The 23058-nt window shown below is 42.1% G+C and overlaps 1 protein-coding gene across 1 annotated transcript in view; it reads left to right on the forward strand.

Annotated features, from left to right (window-relative positions):
* LOC113566239 (cilia- and flagella-associated protein 58) overlaps positions 1 to 14259 on the forward strand; it is a 35021-nt gene extending 20762 nt beyond the window's left edge. The window contains exons 5-8 of the mRNA XM_026991010.1: positions 5421 to 5599; positions 5678 to 6321; positions 6391 to 6529; positions 13989 to 14259. Of these exons, the coding sequence (XP_026846811.1) occupies positions 5421 to 5599; positions 5678 to 6321; positions 6391 to 6529; positions 13989 to 14237 (1211 nt within the window). The 3' untranslated portion in view covers positions 14238 to 14259. The remainder of the gene's footprint in view (positions 1 to 5420; positions 5600 to 5677; positions 6322 to 6390; positions 6530 to 13988) is intronic.
* The last annotated feature ends 8799 nt before the right edge of the window (positions 14260 to 23058 follow it).

Below are 23058 nucleotides of genomic sequence, written 5' to 3' on the forward strand. Positions count from 1 at the left end.
GTCAAGACGAGGAAATTGCTAATTTTCTGACGAGTCAGGACATCAACTGGCACTTCATTCCGCCATCTGCCCCGCACTTTGGAGGTCTTTGGGAAACAGGCGTACGATCTATCAAACTCCACCTTCGCCGAGTAATTGGTAGCAGTGCGTTAACCTTCGAGGAATATTCAACAATTTTAACTCAGATTGAAGGGTTACTCAACTCTCGCCCACTGTGCGCGCCAAGCGATCACAGCTTGGATCCCCTTACCCCCGCTCATTTTCTTACAGGTCAACCTCACATGTCGGTGCCGGAGCCGTCCTTATTAGACGTCAACATTAACAGACTGCAGCGTTGGAGACAACTGCAAGCCAAGGTTCAAGGATTCTGGAAACGTTGGAATCTGGAATACCTTACTTCCTTGCAACCTCGCACGAAATGGCAGCAGGAGTCCAACGACATAACCGTGGACACTCTTGTGGTACTGAAGGAGCCAAATCAACCGCCTAGCAAGTGGCTGCTTGGGCGAATCACCGAAGTTCATCCTGGCCAAGACGAGAGGGTTCGAGTGGTCACCGTCAAAACCGCCCGAGGAGTGTACAAGAGGCCTATTACCAAACTTGCTGTGCTTCCCTTGTTCTGAACAGTCGTTCAGGGGGGCCGGTATGGTGAGAAATGAGCCTCGTAGTTTTTAATTCAATGTTCATGTATATTGCGATTGACCTATTTACACGCTCATGATTGTAGTACACCGCCTAAGTAACTATTTTTACGCGCATAGCTGTGTTGTTGTTTTGCTCGTGTCCAAAACATAACTGTAATGTTCTCGCACGCATAGCCAAGCCCGCAGCTGCACACGCACACAACGATGTGTACCGTTTGGCATTGGACCGTCGCATCCCCTGATCTTCCAATTCCCTTTTAGCTCGACTTCTTTTCGCGGAGTTGAGTCAGTAGAAATTTCTAGACGAAACCGCCCGCACGCATACTTTGTACCGCCGCAGAAACGATCCCCCCGCTGTTCTTGTAATATACTTGTAAAATAACCACCAATATTAAATAATCAATAAAATAAATAAGCTCAAGATATAAACGATTATACAGTCCACTAATTCATAACCAGTATATGTTAATCCCCTAAGTTAAGTCCGCCCATATTATATCTATATGTAATTTATTTATATTTATTATATTAATTATTTATTAACCGCCCGTAATGATAAGATGAAGGGAGAATGAATAGGCAGGCTTAGTGTAGCGATGATAACGTGTAGAAGCAGGGGATTGAAGTGAAAATTATAAAGAAGAAAATGAATTTCTAAGCGTTTCATATGGGGGGAAGAGGAGCCACAGCAACGAGAGGGTAAGGCTGCTGCACATGGCAGGGAGATCCAGAACGTCGTGATTCGGATCTCAGGTGGGGTGGATACGTTAGAGGTAAAAACATCGACACCTCGACCTGGTCCACGTCTGTGTTGAAAGAAGTTACTGTAATGTTGTTTGTCGAGTCCGTTTGCAGTTTGTTTTTTTGTCTGTTACTTTTGTTGTTTGAATTTGTTCGAGATGTCCAATTAGTTGGTATATTGTGCGACCTGAGGGCTTGGGAAGTACCCAGCCCTGGGATGACTGGCTAGCCGGCCTTGCCCCGAAGAAAACAAAGGTTCGTAACATACAAGCATCTATAGATGCACTGACCATACACATGCATAGGCGGAAGAGGGTGTGGTACAATTTTTAAATTTTTGGCTGTAGCACTTTTTTTTTTTGAGAACTAGCCGTCGATGTTTGCGGAAATCGATGTTTTTCAAATAACCAATTTACTTATTTTATATACCAACTTGAAACTATATACCGTTGTGCCTGCTCGGTCTTTGATTCCCTTTACATTATATCCACCAATTACTAATACTCTCGTACTTTCCCGTATTTAGTAATTATACCCGATACTTAAAATGAGTATTGGGGTACATTAGATTTGTGGTACAAATTGGCTGTGTGTAACGTCCAGAAGGAATCGTTTCCGACCCCATAAAGTATATATATTCTTGATCAACATCAATAGCCGAGTCGATTGAGCAATGTCTGTCTGTCCGTCCGTCCGTCCCCTTGAGCGCCTAGTGCTCAAAGACTATAAGAGCTAGAATAACGATGTTTTGGATCCAGACTTCTGTGATATGTCACTGCTACAAGTATATTTCAAAACTTTGCCCCCCCACTTCCGCACCCATAGAGGGCGAAAATCTGTGGCATCCACAATATTAAAGACTAAAACGAAAGACGCACAATCACAGAGATTGACCATATCTTCTAGACTGCAGAATCTGAATTGGATCGTATCATTATTATAGCTAGCATCAAGAAAACAATTTAATTTTTTCTCGCCCTATATTTCTCTAACACACACGTATCATAGCCGGCTTTGCTTAGCGCAAAACATTAGCGCCTAGATCTCAGAGACTATAAGAGCTAGAGCAACCAAAATTTGGTATCCGTTTGTTTCAAAATTTCGCCACACCTCCTTCCGCCCCGGCAAACGACGAAAATCTGGGGGCTCCACAATATTGAAGATACGAGAAAACCAAAAACGTATGATCATAGAGAATGACCGTATCTACCAGATTGCCGAATCTTGCCGAACCCGAATCAGATCGGATTATTATTATAGCCAAAAGTAACAAATCAATTTGCAGTGGCACGCAGCGCCCGTCGACACGTTCTGACTGATTTTCTGTCTCTCTCGCACGCACTCTTTATCGTTTAATGTAGCCATACTGACTAAGTATCGGGTATAAATGTAAAGGTGCCGTCTCCGCAGCAACTCACAACTCAAGAATATATATACTTTATAGGATCGGAAACGATTTCATTTTCACCACAAATCTAATATACCCCAATACTCCTTTTGAGTAACCGGTATAAAAACGTTAAATTTGGATGATTCGTCTCGCAGGCAAAAGAGGACCACAGTTAATTCCGATGAACAATGGATTAGGCAGTCGAAGGCAGACACAGTAGTGAAATCCTAGCAAAACACAGTCCTTGCCGATTCCAAAGGCTGAGGAAGACTTTTATCCCAATGTAACTCGTCTGTCCACATGCGCTGCATGAATATTTTTGCTTCTGTAGGCCCGGTCAAAACCATAGGATCATATCACCGTGCAGTGGATGACAACACCGAATGCTTAGTTTGCTTACCAACACAGATTTGAGGAGCAAGTGTAAATAAAAAGTTGTCGTTATTGGGCTCCCAAATGAGCCCAAGTGCTTTGGTTACATCCCTGTCATCATCCAGCTTCAGAAAAATGTCCCTTTCGGCCTCTGGGACTTTACGAAGCACATCAGGGGAATTGGAACAGCATTTTTGCAAATGGAAATTCCGTCGAGCAAGAAGATCCGTAGATTGACGCATAATATCCAGCACTTCCTCGACCGAATTTCTTCCAGATATCATGTCGTCCACGTAGAAGTCCTATAGAATGGTGTCCGACCCCAATGGATATGAAGACGACTCATCCATCTCTAGTTGATGCATAGCTTGATTAGCTAAAAACGATGAAGGCTTATTCCCCTAGAACACTGATTTTAATTTGAAGATTTGTATGTCACGCATTGAGACACGCTCATACCTATACATTTTACGAAATGTACGAAAACGGATAAGTGTGTGAAATATCTTGGCTTGAATGCTCGGACCAGACAAGCAGATCATTTAACGAAAGATCAGATGTGGTAGCTTCAGAGCCTTCGAATGCGACCCTTAGCTTTCTTGTGAAACTGTCCTCTGTGATGAAGCAATGATGTGGCAAGAAATATTTGCACTTGTCCCTATCTTCCTTGAGCACCAGAGACATATGATCGAGGTACTCATTTATAAATGCCTACTATTTTGCTTTAATTGCTGGAATAATCTTCTGGACAACGACGGCAATGATGATAGTGCTGAAATCTGTAATTCGCGGTTTCAGAACGAGATCCACCGAAAAATCTTCTGTTGAGAAGCTGTTGCGTTAAGCGATTTGGGTTTTCAAAGTTGACGAGTAGATACAAAATGTAATTGCGATCCTAAGTCCAACAGTGCACGACTTAGCTTAGGCTTAGCTGAAGCTTAAAACAGATAAACCGCATATGCACGCAGCTTGCCAGCCGATATATACCCACGCGCTAGCCCAAATATCTATAGTTTTCTTGAGAATATCTATCTAATGCTGCATTGTAGTTAGCCACAATAACTTCTCTATAGAAGCCAGCTCGGTTTAACTATCAATGACAGCTGTGAACATGGACTAGAAGTTTGTTTAGGTTGCGAAAACTTGAAATGCTTCAGGTTAGGCAAGCGTGATCGACTGCCCATATACATAAAGGATTTGGATTCACTTGGGCATATCCGAAACGGGAAAAAATGCGTCGTCTGAGAATGCATGTACAACTCACGCTGAAGAATAGTCCTCAATGCTAAAGCCTCAATGAAAATCCTGCTCCTACAATCGGTCGTGTGCTACCATCACGCTACGCATATTTTACGCTAAACTCTCCACGAAACAGCTTTCAGTTTTTCGAGCCGACTGCGCAGATGAAAGTTTTTGCAATCAAAGATGGCAATTGCAGGTAGCAAAAGTGCAACGAAAAAATGCGAAATCGAAGCCGAAAACACGTATATTTGCTGAACCGTAACTGTTTATGTGCGAAGTGAATGTGCCAGCGAGAGCTATTTGCAGACGGGCACGAGAGCTGACTGAAGCAAACGACGAAAGAGTTAGTGAGCGTAATGCTGGAGGAAACGCAAAAATGGGATGCAGTGGATGAGCGAGACAGTTGACGGCTAACAGGAAGGGCATAGAGTGCCTGGCCGGGCCCTGCTACATAATACCTGACTGTCGTTCCGCAGGAGCTCCTGGCAACCAACCTTCTTATCTTATCTACCCTATAACTAATGTCTATGCTGCTGGTATTGGTGGTATATTATTGCTGGTATATTATTATTTATTTCGGAAGCCCTTTCGCTTTTTTCCTTACATAATAAAAACCACAGAAGTTGCTTCAAAAGTAACAGTGCAACACCATAATTGTATTTTTTTTTTCATGTCTGTGATAGTTTATTCTAAACTTTATTCATATTTATCTTATCAAAAAAAAAAAAAGAAACACAAAACTAATACACCCTTTTAATACTTTAATATTTTTTTGAGTATTGGATAATATAATAATATGAATGAATATTATGAATAATTATGAGTTATTCCAATTTGACGTAACTGTTTTTGGGCGAGTCACAAAGCTTCGAAGGTTTGAAAAAGAAACGCGCCCAATGACTCGATTGAAAAGGCTTTTTCAGCTTCGAATATGCGTATTGGCTATTGAATACTGAGTTGCATTATAGCTTCACTAGCTTTGATTAGGTAATACTTTTAATAATAATATAATAATTTATTTTTCTATGCAGATCAAATATCATTGAAGACCAGTCAGGTAAACGATCTTACTGAAAAGTTACATGAAAAGCAACGGGAGGTTCATAATTTTAAAAAGCAATTAGAATCTGTGCACTCTGAAAAAATGATGCTGCACCGTAATTTAGAGAATACGACCCAGGAAAGGGACAATTTTCGAATTCTTCAAGCCGTAAGAAAAAATATATACCAATAAATTATATAGTTTTATAATATTTATAACCTTTCCAATTATTATTCGATTTTATAGAAATCTGGCCATCAAATTCAGCAGCTCACCACTGAAATAAGCGCCAACGAAGTGAAAATAAACTCATTAAATTTGAAAATCGAACATCTCAACAATCACATTAAAGAACTACAATCTGAGCTTAAAAATAAAGAAAATCTGGTTACCGGCTTGAGAAAGGATATGCGAGAAATGAAAGCAAAGAATGAGATGTTATCTAAGACTATATCAAATGATGAACTGAAGTTCATGAAAATGGGACATGAACTGGAGGAAATGAGAAAAGAACGAAACTTAGTAGGTTTACAAATGGTGCGCCGCAATGATGAGATTGTAGTTATTAAGGAAAAACTTCAGATTGCGCAAAATGCACTAGATAATGGAACTACACAATATAATCAACGAGTTGAAGACATACGACTATTGAAAAAAGAAATTTCTAATCTACACACGGAGAGTGTGTGCCTGAAACATGCTATTAAGAGTACTGCTGATATGAGAAAAGAAATAGTGCGTCTTCAGCGTTCTCTTAACCAAGAGCGTATACGCATTCGAGCTTTAACTGAAGATGCTAAGACGCCTACCGGTGTCCATCGATGGCGAATATTAAAAGGAGAAGATCCAAAAAAATTTCAATTGCTTGAAAAGCTACAAGTACTACAAAAGTGAGTATTCAATAATTTAGTCTTAGCTAATCACACTGATGAAATAATTTATTGTAATTGTTTTGGCAGGCGCGCATTGAAACAGTCAATAGAAAATTCAAATATAAAAAACAAATTTGTCGAAGCCCAAAAAACTAATGAGACTCTGAAGCGCATGTTGTCTCATATGCCTACCGTGGAGATAAAGCATAAATTAGTAGTGCAACAGGTACGTTAAAACTATAAACGATATATAATAGTTATGCAAATACGTCTTAAAGTGTTTTCCACATTCCTACCACCACCCACCCACCATTTTGTAACTGGGATTTTAGTATTTGTCTATGAACTATACCCAAATATTCCATATAAATTTGATCTATTTGTGTGTGTGTTACGTATGTGCTACTTGTTTTGTAACTGCAAGATTTGACTTATGACTTTTATCATTAAGAACAGCAATTTCACTAATTTTTGTGTGTGTTGCCAGCAAGACGCAAGGAGCCCCAGTTGCACCGATTAACAAATAATGCAACAACATGAGAAAAAATAGTAGTAACAAAACAGTCGACGTTGGATTCCAACAGGATAAGAAAAATGTGCTATAAAGAATTATTATTATTCAGTAGGGTTGCTATAGGTTGTTAGTTACGATTGGGCTGCCGTATTGACTGATTTTATTCTACCACAACTCGGACATCCTGTCTGTTGGATCATCGGGATAAAATAAGGGAAATTTATTCGTCAATTATGCTTTTTTGATTTTCTCGTATATTCAAAATTATTTTCGTTTTTTGCGTTGGCAGAAAGGGGTGTGGCGAAATTTTGAAATACACTCCTGCAGGTGCGTCAGCCGTCAGCCATCGGGTGCTACAGGTGGATAAACGGATGGCTGGTCGGGTTGCACAACTGTAAACTCGGAATAAGGCGCAGACACTCCGATTAGGAATTCTTCCGGTGCGGCCTGCGTCCCACACCCCTAGGACACAGAGGGTTGCGAGTGAACCGTCACCCGCCGTAAATGTATACACCGGTGGAAGTACGACTATAATATCCCCGTGAGGGAGGCTGGAAACAGGTCCTGGTACGGTCACGTCTCTGCCAGGATGCTGGCGAATGGTAGTCCGGCTGAGAGAAGAAAACTCTCAGTGAAATTACCCCAATCCAAGGTGATACTGTTATGTGCCGATGCATTGCCGAGGTAATGCTTGGTCGATAATATGCGGACTCTGAATACCTGCCGACCTCCAGTTTAAACTAGGCTTCCCGGGGCAAGCGGGCTATGCCTCGGGTGACCCCTACTCTAAATATCAAAAACAATAAAACCGCAAGGGATCTCGGTACTCCTTCTAAAATACTGCAGGGACAAGACCACCCCTCTACACCAACGTCTAGGAAACCAAGTCCAAGGAAGACGAAAAAGGAGACTCAGTCGGTCCACCGTCTTTAAGCAGTCGCCGCAGCGAGGGGGGCTCGAAAAGCCAATCGGGTCCTTCCAAGTCGGGTGGCTCCAAGCGCAAATCGGGTACCGGGGTGGCTGCTAGGCAGAGCGTAATCGCGGCTGGTAAGCGCTCCAGGACCGAAGAAACCCATGGGAGCCCCGCCAGATAGCGTCTCTGCACCACAGGGACGAAAGCCGTCGTACCAGGACATGAGACGAGCGGCTTTCATCTTGTCCAACGAGAACCCCAACTACAGGTCGTCAGCCGAAGAAATTGAGCAGAGACTGTGGGGCGCCTCAATCCTGCCACATATTCAGCCAGCCAATGCCGGAAAGGGCGCAGCCAAGGCTCCCAACAAGCGGCAACACGCAGCGGAGGATCCTGCTAGCAAAGACTATACAATACCAAGATGTTGCATGAGCGACCAAAAAGCTGTTCTATGGCGGGTCCTAGCATAAGAACCCAAAAGGCAAAAGGGATCGCGCGGGGTTTCAATTCCCTTTTCGCCTGTACTTCGTCTCTACCGCGACCCCGCTGCCCATCGGTTTCGTCTGTTCGGTAATTCTGGACTCTCGAGCCTCAGCACCGTCGAAGCGGTGGTCGCCGATCGCCGATGTCTTTGGAGCGGCATAGTGGGACCTTTGGCCGTCTCAGCTTGCTAAATTAGTTAGTGAATATGAGTTCAAAAAATATTTGCACACTGAAAAAATGTTAAACTTTGAGTGCTTATATCTTCTCTATTAGATCCGTACATTAAATTTATCTAAAGCACTCATACAATTTTTTTACTATTTCGGCTGAGTCCCCACTGTGCCGCGCCAAAGACATCAGCGACCACGCTGCCCTACGGTTTCGGCACGCAGACGATTCATATTTTGTTTTTGTATTCTTTCTCTCGACACACCGACTCGACGCTGACCGAGGCATTGACGAAGCCGAGTAGCATTTCGGAGGCGAAGGTAGCGTAAAAGTGAATTGAAGTAATAGCCCCGCGCGCCCGTACCATGAAGCGTCAAACGAAAATTGAAAAATAATTTGTTCTTCATGCAACATCTTGGTATTATATAGTCTTTGCTGCTGTCAGCCAAGCCAGCCCAGCAAGCCAAGCGGGTGAAAACCCACCACACAAACCGATCTTTTGCTGAGGTGGCGAGGGGCAAGATCCTAATCGGCGTCCTGGACAAGGACGGCCTTATCGCTCGGGACAAGTGGCATCTGGTGGAAAACGAGCTTCAGGACCGGTTCCTATAAGAACTGGAGGAGAATGGCGGACCACCGCCAAAGTGTGAGGACGCAGGGTGGCATCAAGGCAAGGTGAAAGCCTGCATCGCCTGCCAAGAAGCTCGCTCTAAGGCCCTCTACATGAAGGCGGTGGTCCCTCTGAAAGAGGTCTATCCAGGTGCGAAACTGCAGGCCGTGAAATGGGAAGATGCCCCAGCCATCCGATAGCCAGCCGATTGGAAGGTTGCCAAGGCAGAGGATATCCAAAGACGAATATAACCAGATCATCCTCGTCCTTAATGAGGAGTCCCTAGAGCTCCTCGCAAAGACGGATGGGGTAGAAGATTACCATATCTACCTACTAGTTCGATCGCCGAAGGCCTCGTTTGAGGAGGCCAACCCGGCGTCGGATGCGACGTCCATGGTGTCGGACAACATCCTGGACGACTACGGTTCGATGAAGAGCGACCTAGCCAGGGCTCTCAGCCACATCGTTGTCGGGGAGGAGCAGGAGTCCCCCGAAAGCGACCTTAAAACAACAATGGTGGAGGTGAGCCTCAGAAATGTCACTGACGCTCTTGCTCCTGCAGCCCCTGCAGCTCCTGCTTCGTACCAACACACTTGCAAAAAGAATGTTGCACTTATTTTTGCTCCAAAATTTTAGCAATGAAGAACACACAGCAGTGAGCCTCGAAGGTCAGGAGCGCTCACTGAGGATCTGCTCCGCGTACATGGGTCACGAACAACCTGACCCCCTTCCTTACGCGCCCCTTTCGGGCTATAATCGCAGAATGTGTGGCCAAGGACATCGGCCTAATTGTGGGGTGGGACGCCAACGCACATCACTGCCAGTGGGGAAGCACTGACACAAACGAAAAGGGTAAGTACCTCTTTAGTTACTTACTGACCACTAGATGGTCAACCCTCCCGGTCTTATTAAACCGGGGGGAGAGACCCCACCTTTATTATTCAAAACCGCAAGGAGTTCCTCCACCTCACGCTTGCCTCTCATGAGATACAGGGGAAAATTGTATCCTGGAGGGTCCTGGAAGGACACTCCTCGGACCACAGATTCGTGGAAACTGCATTCTCCTTTTCATTACCGAAACTAGTTCAATTTCGGAACCTCAGGCGGACAAACTGGACTCAGTAATCTGATTACCTTTGAATGGTTCTCCCTGTGTCCCCACCTGAGGAGGAATTTTCCAGGGAGGCCAGAACTCGTCTGGCTAAAACTTTCACCTGCATGGTGGAATCTGAAACTGGGCCGATTACAAGGCCAGTCTGTCAACCTACAATAAGGAAATTAGGAAAGCCAAACGCGCCAGAAGCCTCGCACCTGCGTAGAGTTCTCTCGTACACAGCACCCACCCTGGCTTACCTAAAGAACGCCGACAAGTCTTGGACTTCGTCCAGCAATGAGTCGCTAAATCTTCTCCTAAATACTCACTTCCCTGGCTGCGATGAAAACAGACCAAACTACTTCTCCCCTCCCTCTGTCGTTTTAGATGCTATCGTGGTTGCTATTTGGTTAACCAGGAGAACATTGCCTGGGCGATAAAAAGTTTTTAAGTTATAAGTCTGCGGAGCCAGAAGGCATTATCCCTGCCCAGCTGATTCACGCAGGACAAAAAGCCATTAATTGGCTCAAAATAATTTACAAGGAAATCTTATCCCACGGGTGCATCCCTGACACCTGGCTTCAGATCTAAGTCGTTTTTATCCCCAAGGCAGACAAGCCCTCGGACCGGGGCATTGACTCCCGGACGGTCAGCCTGATCGATCAGATGCATGACGGTTGAGGCATCACTGGGCCCGTCAACGTCCACCAGATTTGTCAGCAGAGTCACACCGCAGAGCGGAGTTCTCTCGCCCCTCCTATGGAACGTGGCAGTGAACGAACTGCTAGAGATAGAGGCCCCAAAACTCTGTGGAGAAGCGCTAGTCTTTAGCACCAACGCCAAGTATCTTGGCCTAATCCTCGAAAGAAAGCTCGATTGGAAACTGAGCATAAAGGATAGAGTAAAGAAGGGGCACTGTGGCCCCTCTAGACATGCAGAAAAACCATCGGACTAAAATGGGAAATGATCCCATATATGGTTCGGAGACTATACACCGCCATCATACGACCAATCAGGAGTGGTGGTATGGTGGCCAGACAAAAGTACTTGTCTCAACAGACTCAGTAGAGTTCAACGTATGGCAGAGCTATGCATAACTGGCGGGCTACGCACTACTCCATGGGAAGCCCTGGATACCGTTCTGGACCTCCTCCCTGTAGATCTCATGGGAAAGAAGGTGGCAACACTTTCCGCCCTCAGAATGAGAGGAGCCAAACTGTGGAAAGCGTCCGCGGTTGGCACCCCCAGTGATCACCTCTCGACGCCAAGATATCAATCCCACCTAGGGAGGACTGGGAGATTGACTAACCTGCAAATACGGTACACTTTTACACTGATGGCTCATATCGATATTGTCGAATTCAGCGACTGTAAATGATTGCCGCAGGTCTCTGTCTGAGATCGCAGAGCAGTTCCTTATATGAGTTCCCGACCACAGGGACTTTGAGGGGAACGACACTGCCGACGAGCTAGGCAGGCCGGGTACAACGATTCCTCTCTTATCAGTAGACCTCGGATTTTGCATATTTGCATATTTTTAAAGGATTAAGATAGAAAAATTCTGATGACTCGTACTCGCAGCACCTCCGATCCCCCAGCCAAGTGCTTTTCAAATATAGTCAAAGGAAATCAATTGAACAAAAATTAATAATGAGCCCACGACTATGCTGATGAATCAAATATGCAAAATCCGAGGTCTACTTATCAGAGAGGAAGCAAGTAGCGATGCCACTGGCTACGTGCAGGCTCCTCACGCACGAATTGTTCGAGCAAAATGCAAATAGGATATGGCAGCAAACCGTTTCCTGTAAAGTCTCAAGATTGATTTGGCTATATCGATCGAAGAAGCGCTCAGCAGAGCTGTATTGACCCAGCAGAGCACAGTGCTCTGCAGATACTCGAGCCATCACGGGACACTGGCAGATTGGCACTCACGCCGCTAGACTTTCAATTCCTCACAAAGGAAGAGGAGGAATCAGTCCCCCAATTTTTCTACCATTGCCCGGCCCTCGGAAGCCGTCGTCTTCGGCCCCCCTTTCCTCGCGGAAATTTCGGACATGTCTTAAATCAAACCTAGGACCTTGTCCAAATTCACCCAAGCCTCCGGATGGGACTGCCCTTAACCTGCAGTAATCTGCTCTCACGGTTCAGGCAACGAGAAAGGGCACATGCGGCGGTTTTTATCTCCCCTTCCCAGCTACCGGCTTAACCTAACCTACCTGTACAGGTGCGATAACACAGGAGTGTGGATACCAAATTTGGTTGCTCTAAACTCTGAGTCTCTGAGATCTAGGCTTTCATAAGGACGGACAAACTGACATGGCTTAATCAACTCGGCTATTGATACTGAGCAATCATATTTATATATGTACATATGTATTTTTGAGTGTCGGGTATAAATAAACAATATAATAGCCTTAATAAGACCAAAAAAATCGTGCTATTCTGAAACAGAAGGTCGACCGGTATCCAGAGGCCGTCAAACCAACAACTGAGAGTTTTCTTCCGCCCAACTACCATTGGATAGCATCCATTCAGTTGATGGTTTTCTTCTCCCGACGCTCCGAGCACCATTATATTATATATATTATTATTATATATTGCGAAATTTTCGCAATTCAGACCAAAATTTTTTCATTTTATGTTCATCAGCTTCTTTTTGACGGATAGTAGATGGTGGATGGTGCCAGTGTGAATCGGGGTTTCACATCTGTCAAACAATCCCACCGTTCCCCCAGGATGTGCTTAGTGTGCAGAGCCTATTAATTTGATTGTCTCTCTTCCGGATTGCCATGATTCAATTAGGATCATGGTCATATCGAAAGACGTCTATGCGATCTTTCTCAGTTGCTGGTGCGACGACCGTTGTTGTTCGTTGTTTACAACTGAGAGCTAAGACTGTCAATATTTTAGAAAAATGTAGTTATCCCCGATATTTAAAATGAGGTTAGGGGTATATAACGTCCAGAAGATATCGTTTCCGACCCCATAAATTATATATGACATCCACAGTTTTAAGGATACGAGAAAACCAAAAACGCAGAATCGTGTAGAATGACCATATCTACCAGATTGCCGAATCTGGATCAGATCGGACTAGTGTTGGGTAAACACTATTGCTCATTATTGCTCACTTGTTCACTTAAATTGCTCAGTTGCTCATTTGTTCACTGTTCACGCACAGATCACTAAGCACCACCGATTTTGACACATTTTAAACACAATATTAAACAAACATTTATAACAAAAAAAAAAGTAAATAAAATATAAATTGCAATGATTCTAGATTTCACTATACTTTCGAAGTATCGAATATACTTCAAAAGTGTGAAGTAACAGAAAATATGATCAACAACTGCCAGAACGCAAAATGCCCTTTGAGGAGAAAAATTGAGCAAAAAATGAGAAGAGAACAAGTGAGCAAAAATTAACAAGTGAACAACAAAGAACAAGTGAGCAACAAAGAACAAGTGAGCAAAAAGGAACAAGTGAACAAAAAAGAACAGTTTGGAAGGAACATGTTCAGTTGCTCACTTAAGTGAACAACTCATTTTTGTTCACCCACTCATGAGCAACACAACACTAGATCGGACTATTATTATACCCTAAAGTAACAATTCAATGTGCTGTAGCTACGCAACTCCCGACGACACGTTCTGACTGATTTTCTGTCCCTGTCGCAGCAGCAACTTTCAACGCTGCCCCGTTTAAATAATTGTTTTAATTTTAATATATTGGTATTACAATAGCTACTTGATACTTACATATGCTGATTTAGTTATTTGCTGTTTGTGTCAGTTCTTCTTCATTTTTTTTAGCTTTCATACAGTATTATTTTTTTAACTCATTTTATTATTATTATTTGTTTCTAGAAAATTAACTAATAAAAATCTTTATTACATAGCGAATAAATCGCCAAATGACAAAGAAACTCAAAACGTTGTCTGCTGAGCGGTCACTAGATATGATAGAATGGAATTCCAGACAATTCAATTACGCTGGGAAGCTCAATGGAATGGAAAAATTCCCATTAATACCAAAGCCGGAAACAAACATTGCACAACCAAGTGAATTCGAGGGACCGCAAAAATATTTGGATTGCGCACTGTTCTCAGATGCTGACACAAATACATCTTTAATATGTGAGAAATAACTGATAGTTTTCAGAAAAATTATATGGTTCTGTAGTATTATTCTTAATAACTAATTATTACAACTACAAATTGAACCTTCCAACAAGTTCAAATTTTATTATTTACTGGGTTTGAAGAGGGAATTTTGAATTTTAATCAGATAATTTTCACGCGCTGTTCAGGCCTGATCAGATCAGTTAAAAGGGCGGAATCTCCGCTCTGGAAACGAATTGTCTCAGAAAGACGTGGTCTGCTTTTAGAATGCCTCCATCACTGATTCAAATGCTCATAAACTTATACACTGAAAGCAATTGCAAGAGGCCAGTAGAAAAAGTGGGTGTTGCATCAAGTCCATTAGTCTCTTATGTCGAGCGGATGTCAATGGATTTTTTAATGTCTAGAGAACCCAGTTCTGATCGGACTGAAAATTATGATATGATTAAATATCTTACCATGTGTTAATGTGTGTGTGTTTGTGTGTGTGTAGAAAGCTGGGTTGCATACGGTAAATAAACCATCTACAGCTTGGAAGTCGCAACTAGAACTTGATCCAGTTGGACTGTGGAGTGGGTAGCCTACGGTGCGCTAAGGAGGGTCTGAAGACACGGCGACCGCCTCTGATGATTGCGATGGAAGATGAGTGACAGGCAGTTTTGGCATTGTTTCTGATACTGATTTTATTGATAATATTGATTTTAGCATTGCTCAAATATATTAAATTCTCGGGTTACAATGTTTTTAATTGAACTCCTCCGAAATGGCTTCACCGATTTTCTTGAAATTTTATGTGCTTTCGGTTATAAGATTTTAGATTTTAGATGTTTTCGCTTCCCAGATGAAACGAATAATGATTTCATATTTCAATTTAATATTTTTCATAACATATTTTTTGAGGCCACATTTATATTAAATGCTATTGGCTCAGATTGGCGAGATTACCTTGGTAATCGTAGTAACAATTTTCTGGGTATTACAGGTGCTGCAACTCTAGATAGCGATGGCTTAAAACTAATCAATCAATGAATCAAACTTTATAAAAACATAAGAGCGTGTAAAAAAATTATGCCTACCAAATCTTGACCACAATCCACGATCCACACGGCGCTCACCGCAGCATAAAGCATAGATCATAAGGCTTAGAGTTTAGTTACGACTTCACCTCCGTTTCAACCGGTCGACCCAATAAATATACACACACCTACATATATATATATATATATACCACGAAACCCATCGGCCTTTCTATTCTTGCGACGGCTACTAGGAGTCACTGGACCATCAATCTCGTCGTGGAAACATCGATCTGCTCCCTACAAACATAACTTACAGGTAAAACGTATCATACCGAATCATAAACTAAATTGTATATACAAACTCATTCATTACCTGGAATCGTTGGGTAATTATCTCTAATTGTTGTTTCGTAATTTTTGGTTGCCGTTTTGTCATATCCGTAGGATGTTTAGCATTAAACGGATACGAAATACATCGTGATATAAATACGTACAGCTGAATTCGGCGTTTGCGTTCTTCCTCCTCGCGTTCATGCTTATCCTAATAAAAAAAGTTGTTAATTCTTAATTAATGATGGAAATAAAATAAATTTAACTTATCGGCAAAAATTTAGTTTTGGATGTGAAAAGTTGTTTTTCTATTTTAATTTAATTTTTGTTTCCGTTTTGTAACACTGACCGAAAAAGCATTACAAACGTGTGGTTTTAAAAATAATTTGTTTCTAAGGATATCACTATGATGTAATGGATAAAGCGACAACACAACATAAAAATTAAAGAAATCGGATAACATTTGGGAAAACCTCATGCTGGAGTAGTCTAAAATGCATGAAATTTCAGATTGCGGCTTATGGAGCTCCTTTTGCGATACAAATTAAAATAATCTTTACAGGTGTAAAAAAAAAAAAATATTTTAGAGGAAGTTTTTTTACTTAAATGTACTTTAATGTACACTTACATGTGGGGCTCCTGTTTCAGGCTTATCGCTGTTAACAGATGGTGATGGTGACACAGGTCGTGGCAGTGAGTTGGCCCTCGACGATCCGATGCTCTGATTTAATGTTTCTTGCGAAACACCACTAGATGATGATAGCAACAAATGATTATTACTTTATTACAATACCTCCTGGTATTGAGCATCCACTGATGACTAAACACGGGTAATGCTGTTACTGTACTGTGACTGAGTCACAACCTAAAAGGTTTCGATACAATGCAACGATCACCAAGAACGGCAAAGTGCACCCCGACGCGGAAGCGCACTTTCAAACCCGCAGACTCAGCAATACGGGCCTATAAAAAGACGACGACGAGAACGAAGAAGGAGCTTACGCAGAAACCCTGCTCAGAGTACAGACGGTGTACCAGAAGCTTGCGCAGAGACCCGGTTCGGAGTACAGACGTCGTACCCGGAACCTACAAGAAACACCGGCGACCAATTAAACTAAGTTCATTTAAAGTGCTAAGAATTATAATAAAGTGTCGAATTATCAAAGTTACACCAGATTGCGTAAGTTCACTCTAACTAGCCGAGTCACCGACACTACCCCACCCCGAGTCCACGCACGCCGCTTCGTATACACGACGAGCGACATTCACTCCAGCCCAGATCCACCTCTCTACGATAGGCCGCCCCCCGACGCCGCCCTTAAGGTTCCATCTATTACTATAAATTTCTTGTGGATTGACCCCTGGACGTGACTGAGCTTACCTCAGCCTGAAATAGGTCCATCACAAATCAAATCAAATTACGATGTGCCAATTATGTGTGTTTAAGTAATTAGGTATACACATGTGCACGTTTATATGATTTGGATGATTGTTCCCAAAAGAAAAATATTGAAATGAATAAATTTTCATTATTGACAACAAGAAACATATTAGGAAACAGTAGTAACAGAAGGTTAACTTCGATAGACCGAAGGCTAAAATTTCCTTTCAATCCATTTCAACATTCGGTGACAGATTTCTTCGAAACTGAATAAAAATTCGTATTTTCAAGCTAGTTTTCAAATTTTTGTACTGAAAATCAAACGTTTAAGTGCACTATCAGTCATGTTCATGTCAATTCGCAAAATTGTATGCCTTTTGATGGCATCTATCAATGCCTAATTGATACGTTTAAGCTGTATTTTGTACCGTAATTTTGAAGTTAAAGAATTAAAAGAACTGTTTTTGTTTTAGAAAGCCCGACGATATCTGTATATTGAAAATTTGTATCAATCTAGCTATCAATTTGATAAAAAGCTAGGTTGACATATTCAAGTTATGCCAAAAAGTAAAATGAGTCCTAGTATTCAGACAAGATACATTTTTCTCTAGCGAAACCAGGCATGACCGTTAAGAAACATGTTCATTCCATTTCTGTCCCGCATGTATGGATTTATACAATATTGGCGGCGCTTTCTCCGTTTATCGTCTTCCTCCAGCACCAAAATTAATTTGTCAACAAAGATAGTAACTATGTCCATATTAGCTTATTTAAGGCTAATCAATTCTTCAAGATCGGGGGTGCCACAGAGATCTATATCCAACCGATATCCAATTGAGTTGGAATTCTAGAAGGCAAAGCGGGAACTCTCGGTTAGTTTGGTTGAATACACATTTCGGTCATATAAAGTGTAACAGTTTGGAAAGATTACACAGCCCCACAAAAACAAAAGTTCCATGCGCGACTGACCAGAGTACCATACTCCCATGTATTTTGGTGAGCTGGACAAGCGAATCTGAAGTTAGAAAAAAAAACCTGACGTGATGAATCAAATCTGACCTTGGATTCACGTACAGCGTACCAAAATATGGTAAGAATTTCTGATTTATCTTTTTCAGCATAATTTAAAAAGCTCTAGTCAAATCTCTACTATAATTTACATTCATATCCGGCGAGTACCGGATATAAAAAATTAAATAAACATTTGAACTCCGAAAAAAGTGTCCGAAAAATGAAATTTCCCAAGACCATGTATCACCTGCAGGGTCAAAAAGTCAAGAGTTTTCTTTGGTACCCCAGCTTAATTTATAGACACAAATTTGTGTTCCGTTGTTTGGAACCTCAAGGTTACCCCCTTCGGCGCGATTACCATGTACTTAGTACTCAAACCTGTAATTTAGTTTAAAAAAAATATATTTAACTGTTATTTGGTTCGGTATAAGATTATTAGGTTATTATCGAAGGTGCATAGAGTCCCTAATATTTTTTTCAGGTGCGATTGGCGTCATAATTTATTATTCTACAGTAGCGGTATTCACGTACCATCAAATTTGTACATTCACGATTTTAGTAAGCCAAAGCTTGTGAACAATATTTCAAAAATGGTATGTGCATGTATGTAGATGTCTTCATAGAAATTACGACAGGTGGAAGTGGATGTGTGTAACACCCAGAAGGAATCGTTTCCGACCCCATAAAGTATATATATTCTTGATCAGCATCAATAGCCGAGTCGATTGAGCCCTGTCTTTCTGCCCGTCCGTCCCTATTAGCGCCTAGTACCAAAGACTATACAATACCAAGATGTTGCATGGGCGACCAAAAAGCTGTTCTATGGCGGGTCCATCCAAAACTTTCTTGAAAATTCGATTGGAAAATTCTCTATTAGATGCGTACATTAAATTTATCTAAAGCACTTATACAATTTTTTGACTATTTCGGCTGAGTCCCCACTGTGCCGCGCCAAAGACATCAGCGACCACGCTGCCCTACGGTTTCGGCGCGCAGACGATTCATATTTTGTTTTTGTATTCTTTCTCTCGAGACACACCGACTCGACGCTGACCGAGGCATTGACGAAGCCGAGTAGCATTTCGGAGGCGAAGGTAGCGTAAAAGAGAATTGAAGTAATAGCCCCGCGCGCCCGTACCATGAAGCGTCAAACGAAAATTGAAAAATAATTTGTTCCTCATGCAACATCTTGGTATTGTATAGTCTTTGCTAGTACTCAAAGACTATAAGAGGTAGAGCAACGATGTTTTGTATCCAGACTTCTGTGATGATATATCACTGCTATACGAATATTTCAAAACTTCGACCCGCCCACTTCACCCCCACAAAGGACGAAAATCTGTGGCATCCACAATTTTAAAGATACGAGAAAACCAAAAACGCAGGATTGTAGAGAATGACCATATCTTTTAGACTGCAGAATCGGACTGGATGGATCGTATTATTATTATAGCCAGAATCAAGAAAACAATTTCATTCTTTCTCGCTCTGTCTCTCTCTAACACACATGTTTCATGGTCGGTTTTGCCAATTGCAAAATATGAGTTCAAGGATCTCAGAACCTATAAGAGCCAGAGCAACTAAATTTTGTATCCACACTCCTGAGATATCGGACCTTGACGAGTTTGTTTCAAAATTTCGCCACACCCCCTCCGCCCCCGCAAAGGACGGAAATCTGGGTTATCATCTGGGGGTACCTACTGGGATTTCATCTGTGTATGAAAAAGTTTTATTCAATTTAATATTTTTCATAACATTTTCTTTTTAAATTTCATTACACCACATTTGCGCTAAATTTTATTGGCTCAGATTGCCGAGATTACCTTGGTAATCACAATGCTCTGCCTTAAAACTAATCAATCTGAATCAAACTTTGTCAAAACCTAAGGCGTGTAAAAATATTAAGCATACCAAATCTTGACCCGATCAGACCACTCCTTCGGGTACCTTTTAAAAAAAAAGGACGTATGTAGGTGTTTGGGATGAAAAATAGATGTTGGCCGATGCGCACACTAACCGTTAAACACTCAAAATTTAACTCAAATCGGTCGAGTGCTATAGTTTTTCTCTGTTGTCCTGTGGGAGAAGGAAACAGACCACCACACATTATTATTCAACTGGTCAAGAGCAACGCCAACTGTTGTATGCGAGGTGTCTATTTCCACCACCTTTTGCATCGTCTTTGTGTGTTGTTCCAAACAACTGTTGTATTTTTTTTGAATGCGATACACCACATCATTGTTCTTTTATGATTGTATGAGAAACCTCAAAATTTGTCTGTAGCTTCGGGGATAATCCTTTCTTCCTTTCTGGATTATTAAACAGCACAAAGTCGCCTTGTGAAACGCTTCCGTGACGTGACGTGACGTGCGTGTAGGTACCTGATACCGTCTATGAAACCATTTATTTTGAATCTCTCCAGAAGCGGCGGCCATCGGCAGCAGAGAGCAGTAGTAGCAGTAGAGAGCAGTAGTTGGGTGGGACGACAGCGAGAGGAAGAGCGGGACCCTGACGATGAAAAGGGAGCGCTCTAAATTCAAAATTGGCGCTCATGGAAGGGGAATCCGCTAAGGATAATGATACCAACTATCCCCGCTGACGAGAGTGGGCTTGTATTTTTTTATACCCGATACTCAAAATGAGTATTGGGGTATATTAGATTTGTGGTAAAAGTGGATGTGTGTAACGTCCAGAAGGAATCGTTTTCGACCCCATAAAGTATATATATTCTTGATCAGCATCAATAGTCGAGTCCATTGAGCCCTGTCTGTCCGTCCGTCTGTCCGTCCGTCCGTCTGTCCGTCCCTATTAGCGCCTAGTGCTCAAAGACTATAAGAGATAGAGCAACAATGTTTTGGATCCAGACTTCTGAGATATGTCACTGTTACAAGAACATTTCAAAACATTGCCCCGCCCACTTCCTCGTAAACAAAGGGCGAAAATCTGTGGCATCCACAATTTCAAAGATACAAGAAAACTGAAAGCGCAGAATCTATAGGTTCTAGAGTGTAAAATCTGAACCAAATCGTTTAAATATTATAGCCACAATCAAGAAAACAATTTCATTCTTTCTCGCTCTGTCTCTCTCTAGCACACATGTTTCATGATCGATTTTGCCAATGGCAAAATGTGAGCTCAAGGATCTCAGAACCTATAAGAGCTAGAGCAACCATATTTTTGATCCACACTCCTGAGATATCGGACCTTGACGAGTTAGTTTCAAAATTTCGAAACACCCCCTTCCGCCCTCGCAAAGGACGAAAATCTGCGATATCCACAAATCTCAGAGTTTATTAAGGCTAGAGTAACCAAATTTGGTATCCACACTCCTGATAGATCTCACTATAAAACGTATATCTCAAAGGTTCGCCCCACCCCCTTCCGCCCACACAAAGGACAAAAATCTGTTGCATCCACAATATTGCAGATTCGAGAAAACTAAAAACGCACAATCATAGAGAATGACCATTTCTATCCGGTTGCGGAATCTGGATCAGATCGAATAATTTGTATAGCCAAAAGGAACAAATCAATTTGCAGTGGCTACGCAGCGCCCGACGTCACGCTCAGACTGATTTTCTGTCTCTCTCGCACGCACTCTTTGTCGTGTCGTTTAATATTCGCGGCGTCTGCCGGAGGAGAGCCATACTGACTAAGTATCGGGTATAAATGTAGTGTTGTGGTGTCCGCAGCAACTCACAACGTTCCCCCTCGTTTTTATGCATTAGCGAAATGCATGGAATGCGAGCAATGCAATTTAACACAGTGCACAGAGCAATGCACAGCTTCAGTACAGTGGTCCCTAGCCGAAAGGCGCTTTTCGTTGTGGAGCTGTGGAAACAATGTTAATGTGTGCCCATGTCGGAGGGGGATAAATCGAAAAGGGTGGATATTCGAAAGGTTTTTTTTACTATTATTAAGTTTTTATTTTTCCAGCCAGCAAATTAAATTAAGTTTTGGGAACTTTCACTGCTATCGAAATTTACATAAGAATGGAAGGGTTCAGAGGGAACCAAAGAAAATTAAAATTAAAGCTAAACTGTGCTAAAAAAATCTTGTTCCGGATCCATAACGGATTCTTCTACGCCGTCGCAGACAGCGAGTTAGTGGAGCATACGGGGGAGGGGGTGATGTGTGATCTGTGATCTGTATACCCTCTCTGGTCCGCAACTGCAAGGCGCAAAGAGGTCTGCGCGTAGTTTATGGATGGCGCAAGGGTTATGGCCGGGCAAGTGCACTTTTCCAACGATTTCCAAAGGCGAAAAAACTCGGCCCACACCAATATCGGCTCACGAAGAGAACTCCTGTCAAGGGGGGGAGTTTTGTGTGGGGGCAGAACTTTAGAGGGTGATGTGGGACGCAATTGGTGGCGAGGCGTGACAATTAGGCACTTTACGCCAGGGTAGTTGCCTTGCCAGTTTCCCCGGCGCACGGTTATTAATTTAGCCCGATTTTCGAGAAGCGCACTCCGCACGGGATCTCCGAAGTTTTTTTTCGAATCTATTTGGTTTCTTCCCTTTTTGGTTTCTTGCACGTGGTCGATTTTAAATATATATTTGTTACCGAGGCGGAGACAATCACCGGCTGCACCGACTCGAATTTTCAATAGTTAATTAGTAGTAATAGTTAATTAATAAATATTGTAACCTTAAGTATCGGACCTCAATCATATGTAAACGCTGAAATTCAGCGCGCATAAAAAGTGCATAAAGGCATTAACATAAACAGGAGCACGTAATTTTAGCTATTGGCGACAATTAAGAATGGCTGAAAGTTATATAGTTCTGAGTGGAAAATAATATTTCGATTTTGGAGCTGATCTCCGACTATTGCCTGACAATTTCCTCGTCGGGTAAAGTAAACACTGAAATATAATCAGTCTATTTCATTCTGCTAGCCTGCAGCATACTACTCTCATCGGTTTCTCATCAACAATTGTTCCCCGATTTATCCATTTTCACCAAAATTATATATGTCTACACTAAATAGAAAAATAGTAGCCTTAAACTATAAACTCATCGTAGAAGCGATAATTTACAAAATAATTCGGTAAACGTACGCTTCACAACAAACTTCTTTTTGTGCTAATCTGATTGTGTATCTAAT

This window comes from Drosophila persimilis, unplaced genomic scaffold, assembly GCF_003286085.1.
Source record: "Drosophila persimilis strain 14011-0111.01,24,50 unplaced genomic scaffold, DperRS2 tig00000652-arrow-arrow-pilon, whole genome shotgun sequence".
In the NCBI taxonomy this organism is placed as follows: Eukaryota; Metazoa; Arthropoda; class Insecta; order Diptera; family Drosophilidae; genus Drosophila; species Drosophila persimilis.